We start from the raw sequence: 17,915 nt of genomic DNA on the forward strand, positions 1-17,915 counted from the left end.
TTAAAGCACGTGTAGTTATAAAATCATTTAAATCACAACTTGTAGTTAAATATTCTGCTTTGTCTGGGGTTTATCATTTTGTCATTTTAAGCACATGCAGACTCTCTATACAAGTCTGTAAAATATTAGTTTCTATGCCGAGGGCTTCAATAAAACAACCCATCACCTTTTATAATACAGTTGTTTTTCTTTTCTTTTCCTTTCCCTGTCCCCCTTTTTGCGCCTCCTAGTCCTATACAATATCATCAATTGTGTTTTCAATGTCTTGGACAGCAGCCATGGGTCTGCACAACAAAATGCAGACCCATGTTGTTCATTAGCTCTTTTGGTGGGGGACAGTATCTTTAGCTTTTGTCTTAAACATTTGAACATATAAGTCACTTTACATATGGAGTATGGTATATACTTGGGCACTGCTTACTCCTGGAGTGAATTTGGAAGGAAATTTCTATTTCCCTTCAGCTTTTGTTTCAGTAAATTTCACTTTTAATAAAAACGTACTTGTTTGGGAAAATGTTACTCTTCCATAATATGAGATTGTGTCAATCTTTTTAAGGTATAATACAACCGGTAGTGAAGAAACTATATATCAGAACTAAATCTTTATTCTCTACTTGCAGGAATATCCCTAGAAATTGTGTTTGTAACAGAACCTTTCCACAGTACATATCATTCGGCAATTGAACAGGGGATTCTAAAACAGCCGCAAGTTCTAAGGAGAAAACAAGCTTCAACACTTCCTAGTGAATCTCTGAAGTGCTTGTTTGATGATATCTGCTGATGCAACAACCGATCCCTTGAACTGCAGAAAACAATGATTTAATGTGGTTAAAAGTCATTTGTTACATTATTAAAACATCGAAAGATTCTAGGAAATAAAAGTTGTATTGAAAATTGAAAAGTTTGGTATGATACTAGGAAATAGGTTCATTAGAAATGGTCACATTATATCCAAAGTTCATGCTTTCGGTTTGAGCAGGACCTGGACTCTTGACAATACAATAGTAGATGAAAAAGGTGAAGAATGTACTCTTTTCAAGACAAAAAGAAAGGAAGAAACAAAAACAAAAGGGGAAAGCCACATTCTCTATGTGATTTTGAGTTCGTACCTTTGATTTAAATGTGAGTGAAAGAATCCCTTCAATGGTAGATGATTGAACCGAGTGACAATCTAATTGGAGATTGCTTACTACATCCATGATCTCTAGCAGCACCCCTTCCTTCCAAGGACATCTCATCTCTATTAGTACCTCTTTATTGATCATGCTGACAGTCACATTATCAGTTGAATTTTCTTTTGATACATTATAATTTATCTCTGGCTCTGTTTCATCAATATCACAAACCTTCCTCTTGTTTATCAGTGGCTTCTTGGTATTATTAATTATGTCGTTGCCATAGTTATCAGATGTTCTCTCTACAGTATCTTGATATTTCCTCTTTGTTCTTGCTTCCACATCTGTCAACTCTTCAACCCTTCTCTCAAGCTCCTTCAGATATTCTATGGCATCATCAAGTATAGAAACTTCGTCCTGCATGAACAAGAAGAAAGAATATTTCAATTAGTAGTTGTAGTCAATTGCCGATTACCAGGGAATGGAGTTTGAATTACCTTGTTAATCGAAGGAACCATCGATCTTAGAATAAAAAATCTTTCATTTAGTTTTTCCCTTCGCCTCCTCTCAGCTACTGCATGGTTCACACCTATATCATCAGCCCCTGGTCTCCAAACTCCATCTTTATTGCCATTATCTTCTGGAGACTCGGGTGAGCCACCAACATGCATATGAGGAACTGCCAACAAAACCTTCTTCAGAAGATTTTGAGGGGTTCGGCCTCCTGGATTCTGAAAATTTGCTAAACCTCCTATATTCCAACTGACAAAACTGGACTCGTGATGATACTTTTGAAAACATGGTCCCAAAATCATCCGGTGAGAACTCTCTAAAAGAGATGAAAGAACACTCTGATAGTGCAGATCATCGCTTTGAAGATCCAATGAGTTCATTTTTGTGTGATTGTATTCTTGAAATTCTTGCAAAAAATCTTCTTTCATCAGTTCACCCTTAGGAGTGAAGACCGCCTTTTCAGGTTCCACAAAAGTTTGAGATATACAATCACTAGAATTCATGGAATGGAGGACACAATTACTGAACTCATCATCCATGAACTGCCAGCTTTGTACTTGAGAAGCTCCCCCATTTATCCCTTCAACCATAAATGAACCCTCTTCTGGTTGATTTGGCTCAAATCCATTTGAACTGTCATTGGGAGAAACAATACCGAACTCTTCACATCCTACATGAGAAATTAGTTTGTTTTCTGGAATATCCTGATCAAACACAGCACAAGCAGGACTATTGCCATTTCTTGTGTGTACTGCTCCCGTGTATTTCTTGGAAATAATTGCAGTATATGGAATCTCCAAGAAAGAAGTTTTAATGTGCTGAATGAGACTAGGGTCTTCTAATACCTTCAAAAATCAAATTAGGAACAGAAACAAAGACTTAATTCCCATGTATCAGAGCAAAAAGAAATTTCAAAATGCTTTTTCTATCGAAGTGGGAATCTGAGACAAGAAGTTACCCGCTCAGTCACACCTAGCTCGATTACACCTCCAAGAAACGGAAAGCATACCAGAGTCTGAAAGTTGAATGGGGAGATATTATGTAATATAGCTCTGCAGTTAGAATCTTTATACTAAAGGTTTAGTCGTATCAGATTTTCAAGGTTTTCATGTCCATCACAAGCATCAGTCAAAATTTTCATCTTTGAATTGGAAAAGATCAGTTCTTATGGCTCTCCCTCTTTAATAGGAAGTTATTAATCATAGGGTTGAGAGTAACAAAGTCAATTTAGAGGCAGATAACTAAGGGCAAAAAGAGCACGCAAGTACCTGAATAGATGCACTCTGATAGAGACGGTTGTTTCAAGTCCATCATGAAACCAAAACCAAACAGAAAAAAGAAAATGTTTTCAGTTTTCTTGCAAATTTTTGAGCATTCCATAGTTTAGTCGACATGCATGACATTTTATTTAGAAATAAAGGAAACAGCAACCTACCCTCGCCAGCAGGGAGCGACTGAAAGCCTTACTATCTACAAAGTGGGCGTTGCACATCCAGATTGGTTGGCCATTTGTTAACGTTCTTCCAGGTAGCCTAGGAACAATTTGAAACAAGAGTTGATGACAGTAAAGACTTGTGACTAGATGCATGCTTCAGATCATAAATAGCATATTAAAAACAAAAAACTAAGGGGAAAGAGATTACCCCTGTCCAATGTTGAACACGAATGACATGCAAACCAAGTAATACCACTCCGTATCACTGAGATCTTCGGGGGATAATGCTACAGAAGGCCTTCTAGATTGGGGGTTGGCCTCACCAGCTGAGAGGGACTCGTATAGTTCTCTCAATTGTTCACTCCTCTGCAAACCCAGTTGGTCTGCATTGAGTTCTATAGCTTGAATTGTTTTCCTTGTCTTAATATCTCCATTGTAGTATCCATCACGCCACTCCAAGACCCTATGATATTAAGAGCAGGAAGAATGTATTAGATTCATAAAGAGGGTCGGCATTTCCTGAAATTTTTTTAGTAACTTTTGTCAAGAAACCCCTTCCAAATTAGGCAAAATGCAATCAACCGAGGACTAATATGCTATAGCAGAGTATCAAAGATATTGAAATGCTTGTGCAATTGACATATGTGAATTGTCTTTGTCTTGACAGGGATGTTGCCTAAACGATGTTACGTGAAGAGATAATAATCTGCTTTTTTCTAAAGTGTGACGCAAGGGATGAACCTCAATCGCAATCCCTTATGCAGCTACACAGGCAGATTACCGGTTCGTCTCAGTTTCAGCAGCGGTATACACATCACGTAAGATTTCAAAGAATTTAAGAAAATTGTTTTGAACTCCAAAGCTACCATAAGGAAATAAGTGAACATTAACAGAATTCTCTGCAAAGACAAACTTCATGCTTTTAGGCCCAACACGCACCTAAAATCTAGTCAGTTTCCATTCCATATCGAATTTCCAATTACATCAGACCCAATGGCAGAAATTCAGGAAGATTGTATTCGAAAGAACATTTTGGATATCTTCTTTCCCAGAAAATAAAGCAGAAAAGTATCTATAAAAGAAGAAAAGAAAAGAAAAGAAGGAGATGCATAGTACCCTGGTTGTCTAGCTGAAAGAGACCAGAAGATTGCGTAGCTCCACTGAATGCTTCTCACAGCAAGAGCAAGTTGTTTCGTCAAGTTTTTCGGCACCCTCTCCTCCATTGGAGCCAACTTATAACTCTGAAGCTAAAAATTAAAGCACCGCACTACTCAATCTGATCAGATAAAAATGGGTTCCGGATTCTTCATCCACCAACACCAGAACCAAATCTAGTTCCTTTTCGTGTGGAATATTCCATAGATACAAACAAAAGCACGTGTTTACCTCAAATTCTTGATTCTTGATATCCCAAAAAAACCCAGATAGGTTTCTCTCGGGAGTTTTTCCTGGTTTTTACAGTAACAAACCATAGCTAAAAATCATCATGTTCTGGCTAGAAAAAGGCTAAAAAATCCACATAACCAAACCTCAAGATTGCCGTTTGCGGGACAACTTGGAGCTAGAAACTAGTAGAAGGAAGATGGAAGGGGAAAAGCAGTTGATACTTATCATCACTAGAAGGGAAGAACTGATTTAGAATGGCCATCATTGGCCAGTAGTAATCACTTTCCTCTTTGGTACAGAATCTGAACACTCACTGTCATGAAAAGGAGAAACAAACGCAAGACAGAACAGCTGTATTTAATAGATGGGGTACTTGCATTTGCTATAAAAGCTAGAAGCTGTTATCGCAGATAACCAAAACGAAGACGATGCCGTGCCTCTAATGGTGCCGGGAAAGGGCAGCGGGGGCAAGAACCAGCTCATCATCAGTAACTTTCTACTATTAAACAAACACACATAAAACCAAGTTAAGAAGCAATTGAAGATCTAGGTTTCTCTGACCGCATAACACGGAAGATGAACAGCAAATGCGTCCACCAAGTCGTCCAAGTCCAAGCTCAGAAAACCCAGCCTTTTATTCTTTTTAACAGTAAAGTGGCTTTTTTAAGTGAAGAGAGTTCAGATATATATATTAGTAAAAGAAAAGCATGATACTTGCACAAAACATGTGGATTAATCTTTTCTCTCACATACTTGCATGGATTCTCGAGATACACAAGGGAAAATATATAGGTAGCGTAGAAATTAAGATGAGAGTGAGAGAGAGAGAGAGAGTGGTGGTGGTGGTAAACTGGTAAGACAGTAGGGAGATACATGAATATTTAAAGATCGTCGTATATGCTTTAATTGTGAAATTTGGCAAGAAAAAAATAAAAAAAAAAAGATGGAAACCAAGAAAAGTGTATATATATATATATAAGCTAGCTAGGTCGTCGTATGCGTATATGGCTGAATATATATCAGTCAAAACCGATCGAGCAGTCCTCTCCCCTCTCGTTTACTCTTGTTCTTTCTTCTCCGCGCGCCCTTCCTCGAGTAGTTAGATCCAGAATATTCTCTCTAACACTTCAAATGGCTTCTTTTCTTGGCATAATTTTGTTTGATTTTTCCCAGAGATCAACTGCTTGCTTGGGGTTTAGATCTGTGCAAATTGATCGCCAAAATATTACCACGCACAAACGCACCCGATTGAAAGGATACTAGACTGTCTAGTACTGTTCAAGAACCCATCTTTTTTGCTAGGTGCATGCATGCAGTACTCACCATCATTCCTTCACGCATTGTTGCGGTACTGCTAGTACTACTACTTCATTGCCACAATATGAATATTGGATTATCATGCAGCAACGACGATGATAATTTGATAAGAAAATCAACCTATTTTTAATAATAGAAAATGATTAGATATGATGGGCCTCTGAATCCGCCCAAAACTGGCCCCAAAAAAAAAAAAAAAAAGCTCCGAAGCCATGAGATACTAGCATAGCCATTAGCATAGCTCAATCAAAGTGAAGTAGAATTAATCCAACAAAACATGAGCTGCTGCCAATGCATACACGCACACGCACCTCTCTCCCACAGCACATAGCACATGAGCACTTAAGCGGCTAAGCCGCTTCTGAGCATTAATTGGGAAGCCCCCACATTAATTAAAGCGGTCGGAGTCTACCCCCATCATGCGTGCCCACTCAGTCGTCGTCACTCGTCAGTATCAAAGCAAAATCAATTCTATCATCTCATCTCTTTATAATAAATTTTTAAAATTTTTATATCAAATATAATAAATAATTTAATTTTATCAAATTTTAAAATAATAATAATATTAAAAAATATTCTAATAATATTTTATTAAATTTTTAATTTTTATCTCCCATCAAACTCACTGTCCAAACGATACCTAAGATTAAAAATAAAAAAAATTAGTTGCTAAGAAAATACAAGATACCTCTAATCACTTGATCTCATGTAATACAAATTTTTTTCCCTCTCTCTCGTCTCTGTTGGCATGGACTATTTTTGAATGATGAGATTATCTCAAATAATATAAATTGATATATAAATAGTAGTATTTTGTGAGTTTTATTGAGATATATTTAAATGTAAAATAAGTTGATATATGTGTTTGAATGTATGAAATAAATTGAGATGGATTTAATTTTTTATGAAAAATTAAAAAAATAATGAGTTTCATCAATAATTGATTAATTTGAAATGGGTTGAAATTACTTTAACAACCAAACATAACCTAATCACCTCCATTTGCCTCTCTCTTTATTAAAAGCATCAAACAAGTTCAAATGATCAATACATGATGCATATTCCTCCATTTTATTGTCTGTTTAATTACAGGTGTTAGTGGACTAAGATTGCATGAAATATTACTACATCACATTAATTCAATCTCCAGTCAAATTTAAGAGGCAAAAAAAAAAAAAAAAAAAACAGAATTGGAATTAATGAATATATATATAATCCCAAAATATATGATTAAAAAAATATATAAAAAAAAAAAAGAAAAAAAATTACATTATTCGGGACACTTTTTGGATCCCCAATTCGAGACCTGTAGCAGTACTCATCATAAAACAATGAAGCCGGACGAAAGGTGTCTATGTCATGATCAACTAATTTACATGCATTTTCTTTTTCTTTCTTTATTTTTTTCACATTTGAGAAAGACGTTTTCTCAGGCGACAACATTTTCTTTAATCTCTAGCTGGGACTGTAACAGCTTGAATAATTACATAAATAATGGTGGTGATCTTTGTGGTGGTCTTGTGCAATATTAATTATATATTTGGAATGGAATAATACCCTACATTAACTTCAAAGTACTATAATTAATGTCTGATCATCCAATTATCAGTTTAATTTGGAGAAAAATTAATCTAGATCTAGACATGTCGATCCAATATCAGGCTTCTTTTTTTTTTTGGTCTTGTACGTGTGTACGTAACGTTTGATTTCTTATCTTGATATATATTTAGTTATCTTATAATTGTATTTATCATGTGTATATTTGTATATATAGTGACGTCATGGCCGTATAGTGTTAATTAGTGCTTATAAAAAGCATATGTGTGTCCTACATATATATATATATATATATATATATATTAATTAACATTTATGACAAGTTATTTATAATGAGAATGAATATTTGTGATGAGAATAAACTCATTTTAATCATAGAAAATGATCGTTTTCATAGAAAATAACTGACCACATGATGAAATTAGCAATTTTGAGTTAAAGTTTGATCAACTGATCAACTCATTTATAATTTGGTTTATCCAAACTCTAACTTATTTAATATATTAATTAGACAAGTACTCAAGTTCGAATTATTTTATATATAGATCAGGGAAATGATATATACAAGCACAATTATTTTATAATTTTTACGCAATTATTTAATAAAATATTATAATTCTTTGAATTTAAATTACCCCAGCACAATCAAACAAAAATAAACTAAATGATTAAAAAAAAGATAATAATACTTTTTTTGAAGATTAGTTGTATAAAAATTGTAATATATATAGTTTTATGATTTTTGTCTATATATATTATATTATGTATATATTATTAATCCAGATAAACTCTAACACGTACGCTCTGATCATCTATATATTCGATCAGCTCGCGATCAATTAGACTGGATTATAAACAACTTTTACGATTACGTACCGGCCGTCTGATCTGTAAGATTGTTTTTCCCATCTTTATCAAAACATTTAGTAATTAATATTGTACAAAATAATTAAAAGCTAGTTAAAACAATTAAATTGAAGGAGGCCAGTCCTTATTTTTTGAATTATGATCGATCTTCAAGTCAGTGTGCCATTAATTAATTAATTATATATACTTTTAAGACAATATTAATTAAGGGTGATCGAAGTTTGATCTTCGGCAATAATTAATATTATTGCATGCAACTCGCGATCGAAATCATCCAACACTTGGACACGCGGACTTGACTTCTGCATGATGCCTTACGTACCCTGTACGTTATACTTATATATATACATACATATATATATATGGCGGGTGGTAACGTTCTACAAATGCATGAGCTATATATAAATATATATATATATACACACACACAAGATTTTATATATATGTATAGTGACAGGTTGAATGATATACTCTTGACACGGTTCCCTCGTGATAAATTCATGTATATATAATATATATAATAAGCTTGATCTGATCTAATTAATTGGTATCTGAATTCCTAAAGATCTTACAAGCATATCTGGTAATTCGGATTATAATTATTTAATCCCATTTCCAGCTTCGAGAGTACCTCGATCTGCAGATCACCCGGCCGGTGTTACTGTCTCTGTGTGTGTGTGTTGTGTTTCAGAAACTTCCCCTCCAAGAGAAGGAAAAATAATAACCCAAATTAATTCTGAATCCATCTTAAGACTTTGGGAAGAAAATCCAAATCACGTACAACATGACAATAATCTCTAAGTTGCCAGGACACGATCGATCGATCAGATATGATTTCTTATTTTATTGTCTCTTTCACCTCCATTTTGATAATAACAACTAAGAAATATTTTTATAGACAGAAAAAAAAAATAGTAATTAAGCGCATGAATTAATGGCTTTTGTTGTTATACCTGAAAACTAGAGCCCGAAGGCCAGAAGATCAACAGGATTTGTGAGCAAGTACATGCATGCCCGGAACCCTATATAGCTAGCTCTCTGTCATTTTTTGGCGTGTAACTCTACGACGTGCCCAATCAACCTGACTACATTAATTGCCGCCTACATCTTGGAAGAATGGCCCCAAAACTGGCCAACCATTTCATGGAGTATTCTAATTTTCTTTAAAGAATTATTGTGCACTAGACCTTTCAGTGTACTTGAGGTCCTAATTGGGTCGATAGCATTTATGACAAATACATCACGAGCATATATATATATATATATATACACACACACATATAAAAGAGTAAAATGCCGGAATATTTCATCAAAGGCATAATGCAACGAGCTGATCAAGAGCTAGCCCATAATAATAATTTATTGGCCGATTGATCGAGCTTGGAGTTCCTACAGGCCACTTGAGACAACTGATCAGCCGTCGAATTCATTGGCTTGTCCACAAAATGGTCCCTATGATCTAATTGGGAGTATCCCCTGATCTAGCTAGGGCTAATCACAAACATATTATATATATAGTACAATTTGTTTTTGTTTGGATATAAATGATCATCATCATGTGAATGTACCGCGTACGTTCGCTAATTACTAATTAGTATATATCATGGCATGCATGGCAGCGAATGCACGTACTAGCTAGTACTATAAACTAGCAGAGAGAGAGAGAGAGAGAGAGAGAGAGGGGTCAGGGTCACATGTGATGGGGTTGATTTTTTCATGCACTAGGCCATACGTCAACCTCGATTTGGTTTAGATCAGCAGGTACGTAGAAGTTTCATATATCGATCATGCTTTAATAATTGGGACCGAACCCCTAGCTAGCTAGCTATCATTCAATATTGATATATATATATATGGAAATATCACAATTACAACGGAGTGAGTGATTGAGATGATCATGTAGTTTTCATGATCAGTTTCTTGTTTTGGCGTTATAGATGCAGCCTGCTGCATGCTCGATCTTTAATTTTCATGTAAATGCAATATTTATTGCAAAGGCCCGGTCGATCGAGTACGATCGACATGACAACTACTCGATCATGTAACTAGCGTTATCTAGTCTCTAAATAGGCATGCAGTTGAACAGGTTTAATTGCCTCCTATATACACATTCATGTCATGCATTGCTCATGTGTAGGGAATGTAAATGAATGAAATATGAATCAAACTGTACTTAATTCATGAAAGTTTTGAGTTTGACTGCATGATTTATATATTAGATTACATCATGATGAGATCTATTTATTTATTTAATTACTAAAATAATTTAAACAAAAATTGAGGCTCATTTAATATTAAATAAGCTAATTAATTTATAAAAACTCATGAACGCGGTCTCAATTTGTATAAGCGCATATAAATTCCTACGTATTTCCTCGATTAATTTTCCGATCTAGCTTCGGAATCCAAAAACAAATTAAAATAGTAAACATATATATATATATATATAAATAATATAGTTGTGTCGGTTAGCTTTGAATTAGTTTTTTTTTAATTAGTTATTCTATGTGCAAAGTGCTTTGAAGTTTTAACTATAAAATTATATATTATTTCGCTTTGAAAACGAGGGCAATTAATTAAATATATAGATATAAAAATAGTACTGCAGCATCCAAAGCGCGTACGATCATGACTACGTAAACTGAGTGGAAAATATTTACTACAGAAATAGCATTATCTTTTAATTTTATTATGACTTCAATCTATCGATAAATATTTATAATCGTAAATTATGTAATTGTAACGTAATTATTTAAAAAAAATAAATTAAATATAAAATTTATATAAAAAATTTAATTTTTTAATAATAAATTTTATTATTTTTTAAAACGATTATACAATAATTATATACTTTACAATTATTTGTAATATTACAATTGTAAATTATACAAACTCTATCTACTACATAATTATTTGAAAAATAAAAAATAAAATCTGCAACTTACATTAAAAAAAAAAAATTAATTTTTTAATAATAAATTATATTCTTACACAGTAATTATATAAATTCACGATTATATAATTACTTTTAATTAGGAGGATCAGCTTGGCATGACATAACTCGTGATCTGCGTGACCAATTCAATCAACTCTGATAGGAAAGCAAGCGAAGTCCCATCAAATTAAACAAGAGGCAGTGGAAACTTTTTGGGGGAAATGATCGGAGTCTGTACGTTGCAAGATTGATTCACACCCATGATTATGCCAAAATCTTAACTTTTTTAAGGTGTTTTCCGAAAGAAATTAATCTCATCACCATGATCATGACTGCTAGCTAGTACCATTATCAGAAGAGTGATCGTGCTAGGTATATATTTTAAGATATATATGGTCCACTTTTTTAAAAATATTTAATTCTTATTACCAAAAAGATCATTTATGTGGTCCAATATTGCTTAAACAAACAGATACAAAAACTACAATTAATCCCTGTGCACAAAATATTGCCAATTAATCAAGATCGTGACCATGACTGTATTAAAATTGTTAATTAGATATCATGATCATCCAAACAACTTGTGGGTCTTAAAATCACGCCGGTCGCCAATATTAATTAGGTAGATAGTAAGGTTAGGTTTGAATAGAGAGGTAATCTCATATATTCTGTAAATAGTAATAAAAAAATAATAATAAAATATTACTTAAACAAGCAGATACAAAAACTACAATTAATCCCTGTGCACAAAATATTGCCAATTAATAATGATCGTGATCATGACTATATTAAAATTGTTAATTAGATATCATGATCATCCAAACAGCTTGTGGGTCTTAAAATCATGCCGGTCGCCAATATTAATTAGGTAGATAGTAAGGTCAAGTTTGAGTAGAGAGGTAATCTCATATATTCTGTAAATAGTAATAATAAAATAATAATAAAATATTACTTAAACAAGCAGATACAAAAACTAAAATTAATCCCTGTGCACAAAATATTGCCAATTAATAATGATCGTGATCATGACTATATTAAAATTGTTAATTAGATATCATGATCATCCAAACAGCTTGTGGGTCTTAAAATCATGGCGGTCGCCAATATTAATTAGGTAGATGGTAAGGTCAGGTTTGAGTAGAGAGGTAATCTCATATATTCTGTAAATAATAGTAAAAAAATAATAATAAAATATTAAATAATATTAAAAGTTAAATAAAATTTAATAATAAATAATAATAAGTCTAATAATCTAGCCAGTACCCAAGCAGAGGGTAAAACTAGCTGCAGTTAAGTTTTGCAGTCTGTACTCTGTAGAACGTATTGATTGTGTTGCAGATGATCTTTAATGAGGTCGCTGCGTTTGCCCCCTACTCGCAGATGGACTGATTGCTTGCTTTCTGGTTCAATAACATACTGATTTTTGACTGTTGTACAGTGAATGTAGTAACTGAGTCTGATGAGAGCAAGCTTTGGTGACACTCATGAACACTAGAGGAGTACTGAGTTTAATGGGCAGATCATCATCCTATCACATGAAAGGATGCAGCTTGTTCTTAAAAATTGAGTTTTAAGTTAATTAGAGCTCCATGATCAATTACAAGAACAAGAAAATTACAAACCTCAAACAGCCATCCCTTTGCCTCATCACCTTTTATTATTTTATTTTTTTTCCCCGGCCGATATATTAAAGTGTTTGTGGGCTGTTACATGACAGCAGATAGAAAATGAAAGAAGAGACTCGATCCCAAGTGGCCTCCTCTTGTTAAATCTCCCCACTCAATGGATCTGATTTAGTAAAAGTAGCAAAAATATCTTGACAAGCATAAAAGCTATACAGCAATGATCGATGATGCATGCCACTGTGCTTGGATTTGTTTGTGTTTTGTTTAATCTTCCCCACCTCTCTTTGATCGATCTCAGCAATTTTCACGAACTCATGTTGATTTCTCAAGTTATATATCTGTGATGATATTGAACCGTGAATGAGATCAAAGAACATGATCATCAAATAAATTATCGCTAAATTTCTTGTTGCAGAAACAGCAGAGAACATATTTATTGTAAAAGGATCGAACATGGTACTGAATGTAAGATTTTTTTTTATTTTTTTATTTTGTTGGTTGAATGGCTTTAATTATACTGGATGAATGCAGAGAGTAGCCTAGATTAGAGTGTGAATGGTCTGAATTATTGGCTCATGAGTAGGCACGCACTTTATTTGAGTCACGACAAATGTAATTAAGTGGTGCATTGGGTACATGAAAATTATCAGCCATGCAATTTGGGTTTTTGGAAATATTATCCAACCAACTTTTTCTTTACATTATATATATTTATATATATATATATATATATATATGATATATTAGGTATAGTCATAGACTATATAAGCGTCACATATTTATTTTAAAATAGAGCCATAAGCTCTATCGAAAAAATGTACCGATTGCATTTTTTTTTACTTAATGGTTAAAAAAAAATATTTAATGAGTTTGTATTTTTAAAAGAGTTTAAAAATTGTTTAGAAAAAATTTCACACTATCGATAGCTTTTCCCGATACTCACTCTATGTGGATGTAGCAGTGCCCTATATATATGAAAAATTATTTTCATTAACTACTATTTACCACCCTACACCACACACTTTATTAAAAACACTCTCACACCCTATAAAAACACTCTCACACTCTTTAAAAAAATTTTAAGTGTGAGGTATGAAAGTGAATAATAACTGATATATAACATTTTTCTATATATAATCTAGATATAGTAATGAGTTGTATAAGCGTCATATATGCGCTTCTTCTTTTTCTTCTTCTTTTTTTAATGTTAAAAAAAAAATTGGGATCTACCGGCCAATCCTTTATTCATGGGGCTGAACGGTGTTGATTCCAACGAGGCCAATTGGTCCGACTAAAGTTGTTTCCTTTCTTATTTTTCAAAACTTTTTGGTTTATAATAATCAATACATCGAGTTGAGAGAAAAAAATGGGGTTAAGAGATTCAAAGAAAGCCATCTAAATTGAAAATAATATCGGCGTGAATGACCATCTGAAAAGGACTTGAGGGGAAACGCAAGAAAATCAAGTATCCACAGGTCCAAATCTAATTGAATTATTCTTCAAAAGAAAACGAAAAAAATAACTTAAAGATGCAAATTAAATTGGTAATTATTCAACCATGCATGGTGATTTTATATTTTCCCTCCCTCCTGTGTCGAAGTTAGTGGTCCTCGACCGACACAAGAGTGGCTAGCTAGGAGCCAACATTCTTCAAGATAGTCAAACCAAGCATTATTAATGACACAAGCCATCACTTTGTCGTCTTTGAAACATAGAGGCCCACATAAAAGAGTTTGGAGTCAAAAGGAAATGTGCTTACTGTAATGAAATGGGCGATGAGGGTGTATGCGATTTAACTCAAGCATGAACTCTCTCACCTCAGCCTCAAAGTCAAGCATATCATGTAATTTTTCTTCCTCCCTGATGAGACTAGTGTTGATCATCATCATCATCATCATCATCATCCAAACTCCACCCAAAAACTTGTTGGGGAAATTTCAGTCAGTACAAATTTAGAGAGTTTTGCTGCCTATGAATTAATGCGTAAAAACATCACTTACTGTAAGACCCATTACTTTTTAATGCTAGATGGTGAAGATTCCGTATCAGTAATGTGTTTGGTGTATCAATAAACAATTTTGTAAATAAAAAAATTTCTTAGAAAATTTGGGTCCTCTAAAATGCACAGTAAAGTGCACCCTTCAGGACAGGTCCTGTATTACTTGTTTGTTAAAGGCACTCCAAAAAGGATTGCAAATTAAAAAGAGATCAGTCGTTTGGGCAATGGAAAACAGGAAAGTCCATTCAAAGATTGACCCAAGTAAACAGCAGTCCACATATGCTTTGGATTCTACAACAATCAGCCGAAAGGTAAAACACCTCCTGGTTGGTCCGTGCAGACCGGGGCGACTTGTCAATATATATATCCCAAAGTCAAAAACGTTCATGAGAGTTTTCATATTCACTGCAGTATCACGATTCAATGTTATAATATTCTCAAATTCCAAGCAAAAGTACCCGTACATTACATAAATACAAAAGGAATGAAAGGAAAAGACAATGAAGTTAATGTATAACTATTGAGCTAAGCACCTCAAACTTCATGGAAGACGGAGAAGCTTGTTCACAGCTGTGTCTAAAGCATCTACGTTTATCCTCACGATTTTTCTTCACAGGCGTTAAGGTTTCAAAAAGAATACAAAGTTGAATAACAATAATAGTAACAAGAAGATAAATTAAGGAATTATATAGCAGGGCAAAATCTCTTAAATGTGGTTAATTCTAAACATGGTGTCTGACAGAAAGGGCTGCTGTGCTGTTTACATAAACCACCATTTGATTACCTCCCCTCTACAAGAAAAAGGCAGGGTGAGTTGTTGGGTCCTTCAATGAGCAAGTTCAAGGTGTAGCGTGGGATCCTAATCTATGCAACATGTATACACAGCAACGAAACAAATGTAAAGGATACAGCTGTGTAGCTAGACTGTCGATGCCCTTCATCTCCTCATTTAATCTGTAAGCATATCCAAATCAATTTAGAATTCCCATGTTTAGCATGCAAAAGCAAAAACACTGATCTAAAAATTTTGTTCCTCTTACAAGTTGGTACTGGGGATACGCTGAAGGTCGCTGAGCTTAACAATATTAACAAGTTCTCTTTAAAATGAATTTTTGTATATAACAGTAATTGGGAATAATAAGTAGGAAAAAACAGTTGTTTCATTATCTTTTCCAAAATAAAGCTGCAATTATGAAGTAATACGTGTAATTTAGTTCCACTGCTCCTATCAGGAACTTTCCCAGGTCATTGCAACATTGACTAAGACACGATTTATCACAAGACAGATAATTGAAAGAATAACCTAAGAGAGCCTCACATCAACTTCAAGAATGGGCATAAACACTAAAAGATATATTTCCTTCATAAGCATGAGCCTTTCAAAATGGCTATATTTAAGCTGTGATATCTTTTAAATCAAGAGATGGAGAAGGTCAAATACCTGAGACATGAATTAATGTACCAATTACCCTTTGTTGCAGCATCAAGAACTGCATGGTAAAAGGATAGAAGGAAGGATGCAGCATATATCAGAAAGACCGTGAAACAGCCAAACACTTGGTGATTTGATATTTCAGTACGCCATCTCAGGCAATCTACAAAGATTCTAAAGACTATTGTGTCTCATATAAAGAACGTACAAGAAAATTTAAAGTCAACTCAAGAGTCTCGTGTAAGTGCAACCATAGATATTAAAAAATCCTTCCTGACCTACTAGGTGCCATGACATTTTAGTTGATGGTCAGAGTTGATAGAAAAGATAGTTGGTCAAGGGCTTTATGCATGACCATACATGTGGTGCTAGTCACATCTAATATTTGCAGCAATTTGTGGATCATCCACCCAGAAATGGTATGGGAAGTAAAAAGAGAAAAGTCTCATTGATAGCCATCTGCTGGAAGGAGTGGGCCTTTTGACTCTTTTCACATTTTTTTGACTTGAATATTTGATTACAGTATTACACAACAGATCAAACGGTTGGACAAATTAGTCATCAGAAAGGCAATCATGATTTAGCTTTATATGCATTCAATTAACTTTTACCAGATTCTTGAAGACGGCCTGCAGCATCACTGAAGCAATGCACGTGATCAACAGAGCCACTAGTAACCTACAACGTTCACATTGTTCCATCAGATAAAGTGATCATAGAATAAGGGCCATTTTGGTATATGCAACATATGAACTAAGAAAGATTGAAAATCGACTATGTTCCATTGGGTTGCTGAGAAACTTTAAATTAAAGAGTATATAAGGCACCCGCACTAATGAATTTTATCATAATTTCTTGGACACCAGAAAACAGGGGCTTTTATTCAGCTGAGGCTAATATATCTATAAGGCTCGTCATGGGCATCGGATGGGAATAAAAAAAAAATCAAAATCAAATTAACAGAACTCGATCCCACACAGCTAAAATTCTCATATAATCATTTTGAAACAAAGGCAAAATGAAAACCCAATCAATATTTCTTTTCCTCGATTTTCTCCGAAACCAGATAGAATCGTAATTAATAAAAGGAACTTCTCCAATTATTTAGAAAGCAAGACGGCTTCATGAATTTTCCACATTTTCTCAGCAACCAAACAGAAATTAAAGGCAAAAAAAATTCAGAGTAAAAGTTTTAACCTCAGAGAGAGCTAAACGAAGAGAAGCGAAGAGGGAAGTGAAGCTCTCGGCCATGGCCACAGAGTCTCTCTCGACGACCTCGAGGGCTCTGAAGATCTCAGTCTGGTTGAGGGCAGGTACTGGTTCGGCGCGGTCATCCTCAGCAAGATCGGATGCGGTTTGAGGAGATGTGGATGATTGATCGATAGGTGGTTCTGAGATTAGGGTTTCTGAGTTGGCCGAATAACCGTCTGTCTGAGCTTGTCGTCCTTCAGGGCGGTCCTCCATTTCCCGCGGTTTTGATCGGGTGCTTCGCTCCCTACGTTTACTATTCGCTGCAACTGGTTCAAGAACGAAGGCCCTTTCTCATTTTGTTATTGGGCTTGTAAAAGTAATCGGCCCGTTCTTTTTAGGCCTAATCATATTAGAAGAGTAAATCATATTTTAGCCGGGAAAAATGAAAATTTAAAGACTCGTTAGGATATTAAAAATATTTTAAAATTTTTATATCATAATAAAATGGTTTGATTTAAAATGTTTTATTATATTTTAAAAATT

The 17,915-nt window shown here is 34.2% G+C and overlaps 2 protein-coding genes across 3 annotated transcripts; both read right to left on the reverse strand.

Moving 5' to 3' along the window:
- Nucleotides 1–587: 587 nt before the first annotated feature.
- Nucleotides 588–5,334, reverse strand: LOC121235923 (transcription factor EGL1-like). The gene is made up of 8 exons (XM_041132364.1): nucleotides 4,180–5,334; nucleotides 3,272–3,526; nucleotides 3,064–3,160; nucleotides 2,897–2,911; nucleotides 2,587–2,643; nucleotides 1,612–2,473; nucleotides 1,110–1,534; nucleotides 588–802 (listed from the first exon to the last, which is right to left on the reverse strand). The coding sequence occupies exons 1-8, from the start codon at nucleotides 4,284–4,286 to the stop codon at nucleotides 731–733; spliced, it is 1,890 nt and encodes a 629-aa protein (XP_040988298.1). The 5' UTR covers nucleotides 4,287–5,334; the 3' UTR covers nucleotides 588–730.
- Nucleotides 5,335–15,123: 9,789 nt separating this feature from the next.
- Nucleotides 15,124–17,701, reverse strand: LOC121235996. 2 transcript variants are annotated; one of them, XM_041132476.1, is made up of 6 exons: nucleotides 17,379–17,701; nucleotides 16,793–16,859; nucleotides 16,191–16,239; nucleotides 15,659–15,703; nucleotides 15,283–15,357; nucleotides 15,124–15,154 (listed from the first exon to the last, which is right to left on the reverse strand). In XM_041132476.1, exons 1-5 carry the CDS (start codon nucleotides 17,643–17,645, stop codon nucleotides 15,291–15,293), a joined length of 495 nt encoding a protein of 164 aa, XP_040988410.1. In that variant the 5' UTR covers nucleotides 17,646–17,701; the 3' UTR covers nucleotides 15,124–15,154; nucleotides 15,283–15,290. The 2 variants fall into 2 exon arrangements, with proteins under 2 accessions (XP_040988410.1, XP_040988409.1); XM_041132475.1 differs by having other exon boundaries at nucleotides 15,124–15,357; nucleotides 17,379–17,700.
- Between the last annotated feature and the right edge of the window lie 214 nt (nucleotides 17,702–17,915).

The sequence above is a fragment of the Juglans microcarpa x Juglans regia genome, chromosome 6D (assembly GCF_004785595.1).
Source record: "Juglans microcarpa x Juglans regia isolate MS1-56 chromosome 6D, Jm3101_v1.0, whole genome shotgun sequence".
NCBI classification, from domain to species: domain Eukaryota; kingdom Viridiplantae; phylum Streptophyta; class Magnoliopsida; order Fagales; family Juglandaceae; genus Juglans; species Juglans microcarpa x Juglans regia.

Excerpts from the sequence above, each read along its gene's own strand:
- LOC121235923 (XM_041132364.1), bottom strand. The coding sequence starts at position 4,286 with ATGGAGGAGAGGGTGCCGAAAAACTTGACGAAACAACTTGCTCTTGCT. Across the intron at positions 3,527-4,179 it reads CTTTCAGCTAGACAACCAGG|GGTCTTGGAGTGGCGTGATG; the intron begins GTACTATGCATC and ends TTAATATCATAG. Across the intron at positions 3,161-3,271 it reads GTGTTCAACATTGGACAGGG|GCTACCTGGAAGAACGTTAA; the intron begins GTAATCTCTTTC and ends AATTGTTCCTAG.
- LOC121235996 (XM_041132476.1), bottom strand. The coding sequence starts at position 17,645 with ATGGAGGACCGCCCTGAAGGACGACAAGCTCAGACAGACGGTTATTCG. Across the intron at positions 16,860-17,378 it reads TTCGTTTAGCTCTCTCTGAG|GTTACTAGTGGCTCTGTTGA; the intron begins GTTAAAACTTTT and ends TGAACGTTGTAG. Across the intron at positions 15,358-15,658 it reads GACAGTCTAGCTACACAGCT|AAAAATCGTGAGGATAAACG; the intron begins GTATCCTTTACA and ends ACGCCTGTGAAG.